At 49.1% G+C, this 16,602-nt stretch overlaps 1 protein-coding gene across 1 annotated transcript in view; it reads right to left on the reverse strand.

The window, feature by feature from the left end:
• Positions 1 to 1,232: 1,232 nt before the first annotated feature.
• The window catches only part of Litaf (lipopolysaccharide induced TNF factor), a 35,770-nt gene continuing 20,400 nt past the window's right edge, over positions 1,233 to 16,602 (reverse strand). Inside the window, exons 2-4 of the mRNA XM_038328514.2 lie at positions 10,300 to 10,524; positions 6,325 to 6,481; positions 1,233 to 2,801 (exon numbers count right to left, since the gene is read on the reverse strand). Coding sequence (XP_038184442.1) covers positions 2,693 to 2,801; positions 6,325 to 6,481; positions 10,300 to 10,519 — 486 coding nt within the window. The 5' untranslated portion in view covers positions 10,520 to 10,524 and the 3' untranslated portion in view covers positions 1,233 to 2,692. The remainder of the gene's footprint in view (positions 2,802 to 6,324; positions 6,482 to 10,299; positions 10,525 to 16,602) is intronic.

The following is a 16,602-nucleotide window of genomic DNA, read 5'->3' on the forward strand; positions in this document are numbered from 1 at the left end:
TTGGTCTCTCTTCTCCACCAACAGACTGACCAGGAAATAACCACCTCTCCACATATGCAGGCAAGGCAGTGAACACCGAGGACAACCAAGTTCAAAGCCCCCTGTGGAGTCCGTGCAGAATCTCCACACAGGTCTCACACACAAGGCTGATTTGCCTACTGAACATATCCCAGCCTCCCCGAGTCCCCCAGCTGTTACAGGGTGTGGCTGGTATACTCCTCTCGGCCCTCAAGTCTCCAGCCCAGGGGCTGGGCTGTCCTTCCCTATATAGTCCAGACATTTTGGTTACCTAGTCCCTCTCGTCTACTTTTTGAGCCTCCTGGCTGCTGCACCTGGTCCTCCTTGCTCCGTTCCCCTCCCCCACTCCTCAGGTGGCTCAGGGTCAGGTGCACTCTGGACCCTCCCGCCTCTGGCTATGCTCTCCCACACAGCTATAACCTCCGCCTCCACCACACCTAGGCGCAGTCACATCCTGTCCTTTGACTCCATCCTGATTGTGGCAAGAGGAAGCCTAGGATGTATGAAGACGGTCAGCCGAGAAGCAGAGGCTCTCTGGATCTCGGGGGCCAGCTAGCCTAGACTAAGCCTGTAGCCGCCTGGCAAGAAGCTCCGTACAGTATGTATTTTATAGTCCCTGACACAGGGCCCTTGTTTGGAAGACTGCATGTGTAATCAGTACCAGCCTGTGATCAGTTACACATCACAATGACAGCCAAACTGCTAACTGCACAGCGCTGAGCTTGACCAAATAAAAGAAAACCACTCAACTGAGATCCCATGAGCGATGATTTCACAAGAACACAAATAGGGTTTCGATGGCAATGTAAGCCACAACTAAATAACCCGATTCCCCTCACACCTTCCAACTTGAAACTGTCACCACAGGTGGAAGAAAGGAAGGGGTGGCACCCGCAGTCCTCACTTGGTACCCCCTCTCCCAGCATCCCACAGCTGCCCCGGTCAACAAACAAGGAGGGTTTTGTTCAGAGAATGAATGAGGACAGCTTTCTCCTTGGCATTTTATTAAAACTTGAAAGCCGTGGCCTGCTGCCATCGATGACGCCTGTGGGGGCCCCACAGCCAAACCTTCAAATGCCACTCGTTAGCAACGGTCATCTTGCTGTGGCTGAATATTCAGCAAGCCTGAGGCGTGGGTCACGAAAGATTTTCTAGAGTAAAAGAGCAACTCGAGATTCTCTGGGCAATGCCTGGAAACACAACACAAGGCCCTCTTCACAGTAGGTGAACTGAATCGTTCACCGAGTGACCAACATTTTATTTGTTTAAAAGTAGATGACACAAAGTTATATATGGTACCCAAAATTCATTGCAAAAATGATGGCCTGTGTTTCTGGGTCATCGCATGAACAGCTCAGACAATGGTTAGGACTGCATGTTAACCAACATGCAGTTCGGGGTTGGGCTGACTTCACACACTATTGTTTGCAGCGGTTCTTGCATGGGTTTAGAATGGACATTGGCTGAGACAGAGTGGTCACCCTAGAAGGAGCCCCGACTTGTCTTTGGTGTCCTCCTGTCTGGTCCGCTGATAATGAAGCCCATGCTGGTGCCACACAACAAGCTCATCTCTAGAAACTAAAATCAAACTTCAGGTCCTCTTGAGGGAGTTCAAGCTCTCAGCACAGTAGCATGGGCTCAAACAGGGACACCCTCATCCCCCATAGAGGCCCCACATAGACAAGCTTTTCAAAACCACACCAAGTCCAGGTAGGTAGTAGATGAAATCACCTATCTGTTGAAACAGAAAACAACGCAGTAGGTGCAGTGGCGAGTGTCTAGAGCTCTGGGTATTTGAGAGGCAAAGACTGAAGGATCACTTGAACCTAGGAGGTCAAAGCTGGGTTGGACAACAAAGCCAGACTGTACATCGAAAACAAAAACAAAACCAACCAAAAACACACCAGCAAATGGAAAAATGAGGGTGTATTATGATCACAAAAGTTATTCTAGAAAGGTCTCCCTGCCAAGGAACTCCCACGTGTTTTAAGAACAAAAACTCGCAGAAACCACGAGGAAGATGCCTGCGCCCACGAGTAGGGTTAAGGCAAGAGGGGATGCGATTAAACCCAGCCTGACTGCTCATTTCTATTTTGCACTGTGACCTTCTCCATATGTGTCTGGTGGGTGTCGGCAGCCCTTCTGTGCTCCCAGAAAACAAAACATAACCTAGGAAGTTAAAGTGATTCTGAGGGTCACAGAGCCTGCGATTACAGAACCACAAAGTCTTTAAGGCGAGGTCTCTGCCATCAGGGATGGGGAGAGACAGAAAAGATCAGGCCAGACAGTGAAAAATAAGGCAAACTTGCTTCCGGGTTTGAGACTGCCACCAGGAAGGTCCACCGAGGAGGAAGAGGAGCCAGTGAATGGCAAATCAGTGGAGAGGTAAACGGGGTAACAATCACAGTTAGTGGGGTGACTTGGGCAGGCGATAAGCCCTTGAAACATCAAGGTCCATGTCTTTGCATGTGCAGGGCATGGCTCCAAGCAGCAATTTCTGGGGTTTGGAGGTTTGTTACTTTTTTGACCTTTCCCACCCACCAAAAGACACGACGCTGGAGCCCATGAAGAGATGAAATCAAGGAAGGTGTCTCTTCTGGGTGGGCTGGGCAAGGGTCAGGTGACTTCTGGTAACAAGTATCTACCATCTCCCCTATGGCTGGGTGGCCAAGTCCTACAGACGCTTGTAGGTGCCCAGGAGTGCCTTGCAGTTGGGGCAGTAATGGTCCACATCTTGCAGGGCGTCTACGCAGAAGGGGATGAAGCAGCAGCCGGCAATGCACCTGGGAGGACAGAGACACGTAAGGAGCATGCCACCAACACCAAGAACCCCCTTGCTGGAGCCTCATGAAGGGTCTGTGGTGGGCCAGTGTGGAGCTGAAGACCTGAGCTGGTAGAATCTGTCCCCGGAGGCACAAAGCCCAGCGTCTGATCCCCAATATCAGGTGTGCAAGCCTATAACCTCAGCACTCAGTAGATGGAGGCAGGAGAAGCAGAAGTTCAAAGGTCATTGCTGACTCCCTGGTGAGCTGGAGGCCAGCCTTGGATATATGAGACCCTGACTCAAAAAGAAAGTCTTTGCAAAAACAATTAAATATCTTGATACAGGCCCACCCTGGAAACTCGAGGTGGGCCCCTAAACCCAAAGATACTATCCTCTCATAAAGCTATGACATGTGGCAGAGCCAAGCATGGTGCTACACACCTGCCATCCAATCACCAGAAAGACAGAGGCAGGAGCCAGCCTGGCTACACAGTGAGACTCACAAAGCAACAAAACCCCAGCATTCAGGATGTAGCTCAGTGGTAGAGCACTTGCCCAGAATACGGGAGGGCTGGGCTTTAGCACCAGCACTTAAAAAAAAGTTAGGAGGAGCATTCTGGGGCTGTAGCTCCCTGGTAGATGGCTGGCCCACCATGCACAAAGCCCTGGGTTCCATCCTGAGCACCACATCAAACCAAACATGGTATAGGGCTGTAATCCCAGCACTAGACCTATAGAGGCAGGAGGATCAGGAGTTCAAGGGCATCCTTGGATACAATGTGACTTCAAGGCCAGCCTAAGCTATATTAGACCCATAAAGGAGGGGGAGGAAGAGAAGGTCATCATCATCATCTCAGATGAGGGTGGCAAGCTGCTTTGTAAAGGGCCACAGTACACATGTTAGACGTTAGATGGCCCGTGGCCTGCATTTTGTCTGATAGCATGAATATGGAGAGTCAACAAATGAGGCTGGCAGCATCCAGACAAACTTACACAGGAGTGGGCTGGGTTTAGCCTGGTAGCAAAGTAGTTTCTGGGGTCCAGTGACCAGGAAATTCTCTTCCCCAGATGACCCCTCCCAACATCCATTTTCTGCACATGGAAGGGACTTCCTACAGCCTCAGACTCAGGGTGGAAACAAGGCCTGCTGCTGACTGCTCATTCTTCTCACCTGTGACGTCCCCTGCAACCCCTGACACACTGACCTCAGACACATCACACCCCGAGGAGACACAGAGAAGGGAAGTCGTCTGCCTCAAGGGATCACAGTGAGACTACCTCTCAAAGTTATTAAAAGTTGTGAGATAAAAGGCAGAAAGTCAGCCTTGACTTCAGGCTCAGCCGAGGATGATCTTGTGCTGCCCCCTTACCAGTTTCAAAGACAAGAGTTTTAATACAAAAGTCTCAAAGCAGCCAAAGTACCCTCCTTCCTTTCCTCTTTGAGACAGGATCTCACTGTGCAGCCCTGGTTGACATGAACTCCCTATGTAGATCAGGCTGGCCTCAAATTCTGATCTGCCTCCCTGCACCACCATAGCAGGCTGCTTTGTTTTGTAGGTAGCCCAACCTGGCCTTGAACTTACCTCCACTACCTGCCTACCTGTCTTCCACAGCTAGGATGGCAGATGTGCACTACTGGGCCCATCAGCAACGTGTGGTACTGGGGATGGAAACCAGGCCTCAAATGTGCTAGGTGAGCTTTTCACTCCTGTACTCTGCAGTATCCCCAGTCCTTATTTTACTGTTGTTTTGGAAACAGGGTCTCATGTAGGCCAGGTTAGCCTCAAATTCCCTATGTGGCAGAGGCTGGCCTTAAACTGCAGATTCTCCTGCGGCAGCTCAGGCAGGCTGGGAGTGCAGGTGCATGCTGGGAGTGCAGGTGCACGCCGCTACACACATCTTTCTTTCTACTCTGTGGACAGAGTCTGGTTCCCTCACTCAGGCAGGCCCTGAGCTGGTGGTCCACCTGCGTCACACCTGAGCACGGGGATGGCCGACCTGGTCGCTTAAGCCTTTTCTGCCCGGAGGGTGGAAGTGAGAGCCCACAGTAGAGCTGAATAGACAAGTCAGAGAAGGATGGGTGGACAGGCCTGCAGAGCCCACTTCTTCCACAGAGAACAGAGGCTGGAGGGCTCTCTCCACCCAGAGTCACAAGCAGAAAGTGAGGAGATGTGCACCAGTCTAGCAGCTGAGGTCCCTGCTCTCCCAGGTGAAAGCACGCAGCAGCGGCTTTCTAAGCGACGCACAGGCCAGAAAGGGTGAGGTTCCTGCTATTGCCTGCTTCAGGAAAACCATGTATTTGCTTTTGCTCGGCTTTCTCTCCCAGAGCAGAGACTAGCATCGCTTTTAGTGCAGACATAAATATTTATGTAATTCCCTGCTCTGGCAATGGGAAATCCCAGAGGTTGTAAGGGAGAAGCATGGCTGACGAGAGGCCTATAAAGTGTGTTAGTGCATGAAATGTTTGGAGCTTCTCTCGGGGTCATGCAAAAATTATTATTTAGGTCATGAAATTCTAGAAGGATAAGAAGCCCAAGGGCCCCGCCCTCTGCAGATGTGAACAGCTGTTCAGCAGGTCTCTACATGAACACATCCAGCGATTTCCATGCGTGTTTGAGCAGAGTTCCCAGCTGGGGGCAGGGGTAACTCCTGGTGGCTGCCCTGTGGGGAGGAGGTGCTGTGAACTTCTAGAAAGCTGAGCCCAGCTGTGCTGCTCCATGCTTTCATTTTTCATTCATTCATTCATTCATTCATTCATTCATTCATTCATTCATTCTTGTATATATGTGAATACCTGCAAAAGTAGAAGTCAGGGGACAACTTTTGGGAGTCAGGTCTCTCTATGTGGGCTCTGGGAATCAAACCCAGATGGTGAGGCTTGGTGGTAAGCACCCTTACCTGCTGAGCCGCCTGGATAGCCCTGTTTTGTGCTTTATTGAGACAACCTCCTCCTGTTGGTGCTGGAATTACAGGATATGCCACCGTACTCAGCTTTACACATCCTAAAACAGGCTGAGGGTGCAGAGACAGGGAACTAGCCTAGCATGCTGAGTACCCTAAAAACAAAAGGAGGAAAATTCCTACAGGTATCTGGGGGTAACTCAGTCAGTGGGGAACTTGCCTTGCAAGCATGAGGACCTGAGCTCAGTCCCCTGAACCCGTGGAGAAAGGAAAGAAATGACCACTAAAAGTTGTAATCCGGCCTCAACATATATGTATACCATGGTATACGACCATGAACACATGCGTGCGCACACACGCGCATACACACACACACACACACGTGTGCACACACACACACAAGAAAGAATAAAAAGGGAAATCATTTTAAAAATCATCTGTGAGGTAGTGAGGAGCCAGGCTTATAATCCTGGGGTTGGGATTGTAGAATAGTGAGAGCTTGTCTCAGTAGACAGACAAACTGCTAACCTTGGCCTTTCTACACACACACACACACACACACACACACACACACACTCATCAAATGCACAGGACAGCCCCTGCCAGTCTGAATACAATCTCCGCAGAGTGGGCACACTCACCCCAGCAGACACAGACTGCCACAGGACAGCCAGGTGAGGGCGCCGGCATTGTAGGACAGTTGGGTCACGATCATCTTGCTGCAGGACGGACAGCACATCTGGACAGGACGGTCGAAAAAGGAGACGGGCTGCTGCACATACACCGTCTGCACGGCAACTGATGGAGGAAGACAACACTATTCAGTGCACAAGCAGAACGCTTGCTTATGTCAGCACACGAGAACTGGGGTTGCAGAGAGCACCCCAGAACCTAAGCTCATAAAGGTGGTTCCAAGGAACCCACTTCAGTCATTGTCTGGGGTGGGGCGGTTGGAAGAGGGAATGTCCAGACACTAACAGTGGACAACATGTCTGCCTAACACTACTGAGCCATGCTTTCAAATGTTTAAAGAGGTAGGAAGAACTTAAAGTTGGGAAGGGGACAGCTAGCGGAGGGCAGAGGGATGTGAAAGGGAAATGGATATGGGTGTAATCAAGACTATAAATATATATGTATATATATATATATATATGTGCATGAACATATATACATATGTATGCATGAAATGTTCTAAGAATAAATACAACTATTTTTTAAATGGAACAATTAAAGTGGTCGATTTTTTTAACCATCTTTTGTGGGCATAAGATCTCACCATGTAGCCCACACTGTGATCCTCCTGCCTCAGCAGCCTCCTCAGTTCTGGATGTACAAGAATGTACCACTATACCATGCATCCAGATGATAGATTCTATGCTGTGCTGTATTTGTGTGGACACACTGTTTAGGAAGGGATAGTATGAAATAGTCTCTCGATGTAGTCCTGTCTAGCCTGGAGCTTACTACATAGACCAGGCTGACCCTGAATTTGTGGCAATCCTCCTGCCTGTGCCTCCTAAGTATCATGCATGTTTTAAAACACACATGCACAGAAAAGAAGGAGAAGGAAAAGTGATAAAGCGGACATGGAAACGGTGACAGATTGCCAGAGTTTCCTGAGGGCTTTTAAAAGTCTACAGAAAAGAGATGAAGACTTTGTGTCCTGCTGGCATGTCCTCGCTCTCCTAGAGCACCTGTCCTGTGGTCCTTATTGAAGACACAGTTCCCTGGCTCTGGGCCTAGAGGTTGGACCAAGCATGAGCAGTAAGTTCCTCAAACTGCTTCTTCAGCTCTGCAGACGGCTCCACTGAGGTGGTTTGCAGAAGGTATTAGAGAAGCAGGGAATGCTGGGGCTTAGGCCTCATTCTCTACAGCCAAGAGTGGCTACAGGAAGGTAAGAGGAGGAAGAGTGAACTGGGGATGTTCTGAAGGTGTTGACTGCCTTCAGTACAGTACAGGGTAAACTTGAGGGCTCGTGAATTCCTTCTCTGCATAGCTGGAGAGAATTAAGTATTCTCTGCATATTTAAGTGGAAGGAACAATTGCTATTAGGATTCTGCGAGGCAGGCATTGTCTATAGTCTCTGGTAGCACCTAATGTACAATCTGCCAACATTTCTCTCTCTCTCTCTCTTTCACACACACACACACACACACACACACACACACACACACACACACACACACGCCACGACTCCTGGTTAGACTCTGACACCTGAGGATAATGGTATAAAATGTTTACCAATTGGGAAGCACAAACCCACAGCCAGGAAACTGAGCTGACACACAGCTCAAACATTGCTATGAGAGCCATAAGCCACGAAACAAGACATTCATGGAGGTCAGGTGTACACAGAAGTTTCTGCCTTTCCTGGTCCCACAGTCACTCTGTCCCAAATAAACACAAAGAGGTTTATATTAGTTATAAATTGGTTGGCCTATTGCTCAGGTTTATTAACTAGCTCTTACAACTTAAAATAACCCGTAATTCTTACCTATATTTAGTCATGTGGCTTGGTACCTTTTCTCAGTAAGGCATTCTCATCTTTTCCTGTGTCTGGCTGGTGACTGACTCTCTGCCTTTCCTCTTCCCAGAATTCTCCTAGTCTGGTTGGTCTGCCTATACTTCCTGCCTGGCTACTGGCCAATCAGCATTTAATTAAACCAATATGAGCAACAAATCTTTGCAGTGTGCAAAAGTATTACCCCACAGCAGTCAGGACACGGTCACCAGCGACAGAGGTCCTGAAGCTGCTTCAGCTGTGTTCCTGTCAGTGACCTCCTCTGCTGCTAGGTCCTTGGAAGGCCATTTATACAACCTGGAATTGGGGGACTAGGGACTACCAAGAATTAACTTGCTATTACCAAGACCCTGCTTCCAGAGAGCAAGAAGTATACCTTAGTTATACAGAAATTTGGATTAAGTAATTTTTATTTTGGTTCAAGAATAAGTTATTTCAGCTGGGCGGTGGTGGCGCAAGCCTTTAATCCCAGCACTCAGGAGGCAGAGGCAGGCAGATCTCTGAGTTTGAGGCCAGCCTGGTCTACAAGAGTTAGTTCCAGGACAGGCTCTAGAAACTACAGGGAAACCCTGTCTCGAAAAACCAAAAAAAAAAAAAAAAAAAAAAAAAAAAAAGTTATTTCTTGATCACTTGGTCTAAGAGACTAAAGTAGAGGGCTGTTGACATGGGCAACTGGCTGAGTGATTGTCTAGTATGTGCAACCCCAAGGATTTCATAGACTGGGCATGGTGATGCACGATTGCAATCCTGGCTCTCAGGAATTAGCGGTAATAAAACCAGGAGTCCAAGGCTAGCCTGGTCTAGTGAGTTCCAGACCAACCAGGGCTACATAGTAATACCCTGTGAGCTCCCTCTCCAACCCAATAATTCAGAACTGGACACAATGACCAATTTCTTTTTTATCAGGTTATGGCTCTGGCTTGACCCAGGAAGTTAATTTTAACAGAATGACTCATAAACTCAGGGACAGGCTGATGAGGAAACTGAGCCATTAGAAAGGTAAGTAAGGGAACTGGAGAGACGGCTCGGCCATTAAAAGCATTAGTTGCTCTTCCAAAGCACAGATTCTATTCCCACACCCACATGGTGGCTCACAACCACCTGCAAATTCATTCTCAGGTGACCCAAAGACTCCTTCGACTTGACTCCTTCTGGTCCCCTTGTGTGTCAGTCATGCAAAATGGTGCACACCCATCCATCCATCCATCCATCCATCCATCCATCCATCCATCCATCCATCCATCCATCCTCACACTGCGCGCGCGTGCGCGCGCACACACACACACACACACACACACACATTTTTACAGAATAGAATAAGGTGGCTAGCTCCTGCGGCTGGCCTCTGGCCTCCACAGGTACACACAAACAAAACTAAAGCAGAAGGCAGGGGACCAGCTCTGCTGGCCTGAGTCACAGGCTTGCTCTCTCAGATGGTTCTCATCAGCTTACAACGCTGAGTAGGTGCACACGCGCACACCTGGCCATCAAGGTCTCTGCAGAAGTCCTCCAAGGGTCCAGGCGAGACCCTGCCCCCACAGAGGGGCAGCAGCTTGGCCTCCCTTTGCTCACTCAGCACTGTGCCCACACCAGCTGGCTTCAGGACAGGAGTTCTCTATTCACCCTGGCTCTGAACTCAAATACTCCCACTCCCAAGTTCTCTCGGGCAAGGGGCAGTGGCAAATGCTACGAGTCCAGCAGGTGTGTGGAGGCTCCTATGTATTTTGCTGTTTTGGGTTGTTGTTTATTTGTTTTGATTACATTTATTATTAATGTCTATGCATGTGTATGTACATACATGTGCATGCACGTAGAGATCAAAGGATAACTTTGGGAGCCAGTTTTTTCGTTTGGGGAGAAAACTCAGGCATAGCAGCAAGCATCTTTACCCACGGAGCCATCTTGCCAGCCACTAAATAGGGAAATCACAGGTCTCAATAATGGGACATCCGAAATATCTTATGAGAAACCCAGGGTGGGGTGGACATCGCAGTGTTTGTCACTTGGCTCTGACACTTTGGCACCTTGCTGCTGTCCTGTCCTCTACCTCAGGGTCCACAGGTTTGGTGACTAAGGACCTGGGTGGCATACATACTTGCATTGGCATTGGGAACAGGCAAAGGCTGGGTGTAGTAGGAAGGTGGACTCATGCCCTTCCCGTCTGGGCCTGTAATGAGTCCTGTGGCTGGCCCCGGCATAGGTGCTGGGGGTGTTGGGTAGTAACTGTTGACACCCACTGTCTCTTCATAGGATGGGGGTGCGGTGGGCATTGCAGAAGGGCCTGCGGTCGCCTGGTAAGGTCCCGGAGCCGACATTTTACCTAAAGCAAGAACAGAAGACACCATAAGAAATTCAGCTGACCTGGGGGTGGGCACATGCCTGAGAGCTCAGTACTAGGGAGGTGGAAGCAGACCTTCAAGATCATCCTCCACTATCTAACAAGTGCTGGAGACCAGCCTGGGTCACTTAAGACTCTATCTCAGAAACAACACCAAAGGGGGCAAGGAGAAAGAAGATGTTCGCATGCCCACTGCCCACCCCATCCCCCACAGCACAAACTGAACAACCACGGAAACTATCACCTTCACAAGGAACTTTCAAGTACAGACAGAAAGTAAGTTATTTACCCAGAAAGACCAAACCTTTAACAAGCTGCCTCTGATCTGAGGAGCTTCCCCTTCAGCCCACACGCTCCAAACCAGCATTTCTTCTATTTAACCAATGTGGTTTTTCACTAATTGACTTGAGTGTTGGCAGCTTTGAAATGCCAACCATGAGAAGGCTCAAGTAAAACCTGGTGCCCCAAGACACATGACAACTGATACTAGGGGAGAGAAATCTAGAAGGGTACAGGAGGGGAATTTTGAGAGGATGGCTATGGTCTCTTTTGTTACGTGGGTTTTTTTTCACTTTATAAAATCTCAACTGAGATTGGATTATTTATGTTCTTTTGTTCTGTTTGTTTTCCAAGTGAATGTGTGCAGGGTATGGTGGCCCACACTGTAATCTCAGCACTGGGGAAGAAAAGGAAAGTCCAAGGACAGCCTGAGTTAGGTAACAAGGTGCCCAGTGAATCTGCCTCCTTTTTATTTACTTTAAAAATATTTTTAATTGTGTGTGTTTCTGTGCATGCATGAACACAGTACCAGAAGAGGCTATCAGAGGCTCTGGGGCTGGAGTGACAGACAGCTTTGAGCTACTTGCCATGGATGCTGGGATCCTAACTCAGGTCCTCTGAGAGAGCAATGTGTGCTCTTCAAGCCACTAAGCCATTGGTCGAGTCCTAGCGCCTCCGTGTAAAGGAGAAACTAACTGCTCTTTCGAGGACCGAGGCCACACGAGGCTCACAGCTATCTGGAACTCCAGTTCCAGAGAATCCAGTGTCTTTTCCTGGCCTCTGCAGGTACCGCACACACGTGAAGCATAAACATATATGCAGAAAAACACACAAACACATCATTGTTTTATTTAAAAGTGAAGCATATTAGTTGGGGGCGTGACTCTGTTGGGAAAGGGCTTGCCTGGCATGCATGAGGCGTTGGGCTCACTTGTAATTTCAGTACTTGAAAGTTAGAGAGACAAGCAGGAAGATCAGAGTTTAAGGTCATCATTGGCTATAAACCAATTCCGAGGCCAACCTGGGCTACATAGCAAGATCCGGTCTCAAAACAGCCCCAAAGTGAACCCCCATCACATTACTTCCCACTTAGAAAGTGGAGCCCCAGGGTAGCTAGGGACATGGTGACTTCAGTGAGGGAGGTTTTCTGCCCTTGGCTGAACTGTTGCCTGCCTGGACTGCTACCTGCCCTGAATTATACTCCAGGATCCAGGCTGTGCCCTGGCCTGCTGATGCTCGGTAGTCATGGGGCATCATGACACAGGGTAGTTAGTCATGGGGCAGCCGCGGCGGGGGAGGACACAGGGCCCTGCTTTGTGTGGTTGTTTCCCAGACAGGACAGGCTCTGCAGCTTTAAAGAGCTATTCAAGCTTGTCTCAGAAGACATGGGCAGCCAGGACTGAGGACGGTGTACCCTGGCATCGGGGCTGGCCAGCCCTGCCACCTCCATCCACAGAAACCAGCTCCTGTTCCAAAATGCGTGGGAAGCAAAGAGATGCAGGAAGAAGGCCAGAGTCCATCTTTAAACAAGCTCTACTAGCCCAAGGAGAGGAGTCTCCGGAAGTTTAGGAGGGCATTTCAAAGTTCGGAGAGAAGCAAGGGGTTGGAGGTGGGGGTGCAACATCAACAAATGTCATGGTGATGGGTCGGTAAGGTGGTCAGACAGCCAGGTGGCTCAGGGCTAACGGTGCTTCATGCTGAGTGTGATTATCCGAGTTCGGTCCCCAAGATCCACATTGTGAAGAGAGGGACCCAGCTCCTGCAAACTGGGCTCTCTGGCTCCCTCCACAGATGTGTCACAGTATGTGTGTCTGCCACCGATGATAGATAGAGTGTGTCTACCCTAATTAATTAACCAATGTATGCCCATCCCAATAAATACATACGTATTTAAAAATTAACATCCACCAGGAAGTGGTGGTACACACCTTTAACCCCAGCACTCATGAGGCAAAGGCAGGCAGATCTGAGTTCCAGGCCAGCCTGGTCTACAGGGTGAGTTCCAGAACAACCAGGGCTATAAAGAGAAACCATGTCTGGAAAAACAAAACAAACAAACAATATCAAGTAAGATGTCGATGTGAAGTACAGCCTAGATTTTAAATAAAAACTTACTACACAAATGTGAGACAGTCCATCGGTAACTTAAACACTGGTTATATACTAAGTGGAACTAGTTATATATGGAATTAGATTAATTCCAGTTCCATCGGTGTCTGTCTTTCCTTCTGTCTGTCTGTCTATCTTTCTTTTTCTTTTGTTTGAATTTTCGAGACACGGTTTCTCTGTAGCTTTGGAGCCTGTCCTGAAAACCAGGCTGGCCTCCTTGAACTCACAGAGATCTGCCTGCCTCTGCCTCCCAAGTGCTGGTATTAAAGGCATGCGCCACCACTGCCCGGCATCTATTGGTGTCTTTTTAAGAGCATAGCTATGGAAGAACTTCAGTGAGTGAGCTACATGATTCAAGATGAAGTCTGTACGCGAAGCAAACCAGGAACCCCAGGTGTGGGTGTCCGGGAGAAGGAGGAACCAAGTTCCCAAGGAGGGCAGGAAGGGGTTTTCAGAAGATCACAGTAGGGTGCTGTGAAAACCACTTCAGAGCTAAAAATAAAGACCAAAAGAATGAGAAGGGGCCCAAAAGCAGTTTGAGGTGCACTGTGGGTTTCCTCTGACAGGAAAAGAAATTCAGAGAGAGGCAGAGCCACGGGTGGACCCAAAATCAGCTGATCATCTGGAAGATGCCCCTACCCCCGCCCCGTCTGCTTCGGCCCGCAGAGACCCCTGACCGCTCCGCAGTAACGGACACTGCCCTGTGACAGGAGGACAGGTGTGAAGGACACGCTGCCCTTTCATGTTCGGAGGACAGCCAGCCCCAAACCTCTTCGTAGATTACCACGAAAATTAAGACTTGTAAAAATTACAAGACGGTGGTTCAGAAATTCTAAAACTGCCCCTGGCAGGGGGTGGGGCATGAGGCTACAGTGCTGAAGGGCAAGAAAGGGCACAGTTAGTTGCGAAAATGGCCTGTGGCCACCAGCTGAGCTGACTCCACACAGCTAGAGCGCTATCCTGGTACCTGCACTTGGTTTTTGATTAGACAAGACTCCCATGTTGACCAGGCTGGTCTAGAAACACATAACCCGCCACCTCCTCAGCTCCCCCAGGCTGGGATTATGGCCCTCTACCACCATGTAGGGTTTTAATTCTGCATTTTAAAAGAACTGACCTTCAGGTTTAGGGATGGGGGTGTAGGGTTCTCCCCTTCTCCTTCAAAGGAAGAAAAGGAATGGACTTCCTGGTCTGGAGAGTAAGGCCTTGGACCACCCCCTACAACATACACACTCTAACGGAACCTTCTGGAATATGCAGATGAACATTGTCTCTTTACTGCTTTTGGATCCAACAGACACATAAACACATTTATAATTTTACAAGAAAGAAAAAAAAGAAGAGCAACGACCAACAAATGGCTCAGCAGAAAGGGCACTTGCCACAGGGCTGGTTCTTCCACCCACCCACACGGCGGAGGAAGAAAACTGACTCCTGCAAGTTGTCCTCTGACTGCCACACCAAAGCTAGCTATGGCGGAAGTGTGCCCTGTCCGTGATAAAACCCATTTGCTTAAAATTCAGCCTTGTAAGGTCTCTTTGGTGGCCCTGGGCAGTTGAGTGGTTACACTAGTCAAATCAGGTGATCCTGACAGAATCTGGTTGCCATAGTTACTGGAAGCTGTGTGGAGTAACTCAAGCTGTCCCCCTTCCTACCACCACTGTTTAGCTGTCATTAAGATTTTCAATTGAGCTGGGCGATGGTGGCAGAGGAGGCAGGCAGATCTCTGTGAGTTCGAGACCAGCCTGGTCTACAAGAGCTAGTTCCAGGACAGGCTCCAAAGCCACAGAGAAACTGTGTCTTGGGGAAAAAAAAGAAAGAAAGAAAAAGAAAAAAAAAGAAAAAGATCTTTTAATTATTTGCTCTGACAAGCTCAGATCTTGTTTGTTTGGTTTTCTGTTTTGAAGACAGGGTCTCACCATGTAGCCCTGGCTGGCCACCTGTCTCCACCTCCCAAATGCTGAGATACGGAGGTATGCTACTATGCCTAACTCCACAGCTCCTTTTTAAAGGTGATAAGTGAGGCTGGCTTCATGGGTGGCATGTGTGTGTGAAGGGACAAGGCCACCTGCCTAGACACTCCAGGTCCTGCTTTTAGAAGGCCCAGAGCAAGAGTTCTCACCTATGGGTCAAAACTTCTTCTGGGAGCTAGGTGGTGGGTGGCGCACGCCTTCAGTCCCAGCACTTGGGAGGCAGAGGCAGGTGGATCTCTGTGAGTTCGAGGCCAACCTGGTCTACATGAGCTAGTTCCAGGATAGGTTTCAAAGCTACAGAGAAACCCTGTCTCGAACCCCCCCCCCCCAAAAAAACCTCTTCTGGGATCGAAGGGCCCTTTCCCAGGGGTCTCCTAAGACCATTGGAAAACACAGATACCAACAATTCATAACAGTAACAAAATCACAGTTATGAAGTACCAAAGAAAATAATTTTATGATTGGGATCACCACAACATGAGGAACTGGATTAAGGGTCGCAGCATTAGGAAGGGGGAGAAATAGTGGCCTAGAGAGTCACGCTTGGCACAGTGTCCCTGCTGTGGCCACCCTAACTGAAATTCTGGCACCTCTGAAGCCAGGCTCTGTGTTAGCATACTGCAGATGGCCTGAGGGTTACAGAACCAACTCCCGCCTCTGCTGCAGACCAGCAAAGAGAAGTGGAGTCTGGGCCAATTCTGAGAATGCCCTAGTCCTGTCCCAACCCATTACTTAAAATCCCAGACTCTTTGTATCCGGGCCTCCGTGATCTGCTGTGGGGCAGATGGTATCTTAAATGACAGGCAGACTGTGTCTAGGAGGAACTCCCAGGAACTTGCTACAGGGAAGGTCTTCTCCCGCAGGCTCTTTTATCACCACCACTCCATCCCAGGCAGAATAATTAAATTATATTTAACTCAATTAATTAATTTAAATATAATTTGATTTCTGCCTAGCAAGAGAAATTCAAATTAAGAAATAAGATTTTGTTGGGGGAGAGCTGAGTTTGGGGTTCACACACTATTGTAATATTTACAACTTTGTTTTCACAGTCCCCCACTTGGTCACTTCTCTGTGAGTGCACTCTTGAGAAGGCCAGCCTGTCCCTTAGCTGTGAGAGATGTCTCAGTACTGTCACAGATGTGACCCTCCCAATACAACGTTAACCCTTCACTGACAGAGCCTGGCTCTCCTTCCATCCAGGCGGTCCAGCCTGGTCATAGCACATCTGTGGTGCCGGAGACACACTCCTCTCCACTGCTCTGGGGCCAAGCACAACTGAGCTGGCTGCTGTCCATGTCCACCCTGCCACTGGTCACTCCTCGGTCACCATCAGGTCCTTCAGACCCTTGTCTTGGGATGAACACTAAAAATGCTGTGTATGGCCCAAGAGGGAAGAAGGCAGCGCCAGATGGCACCCGACATTGCCATTTATTTTTTATGTGTGAGCTTGTGCCCATGGCCGTCAGATGTCAGGTGTCTTCCTTCTTATCTTCCTTCTCCGCCTCCCTGGTGCAGTCTTACAGACAAGTCTGGCTTTTTGTGCTTTCTGCGGATCTGAACTCAGGCACTTTGCCAACTGAGCCCTACTGGGCATTTGCTTTGAGGGGGCAAATCTCTTCCAGTGTCCACCTCTTCCCTGGATTCACACTAGGATGGGCTTGGGATGTGACTTAGTGGTTGAGTACTTGCCAACGTG

This window comes from Arvicola amphibius, chromosome 4, assembly GCF_903992535.2.
Source record: "Arvicola amphibius chromosome 4, mArvAmp1.2, whole genome shotgun sequence".
Classification (NCBI taxonomy): domain Eukaryota; kingdom Metazoa; phylum Chordata; class Mammalia; order Rodentia; family Cricetidae; genus Arvicola; species Arvicola amphibius.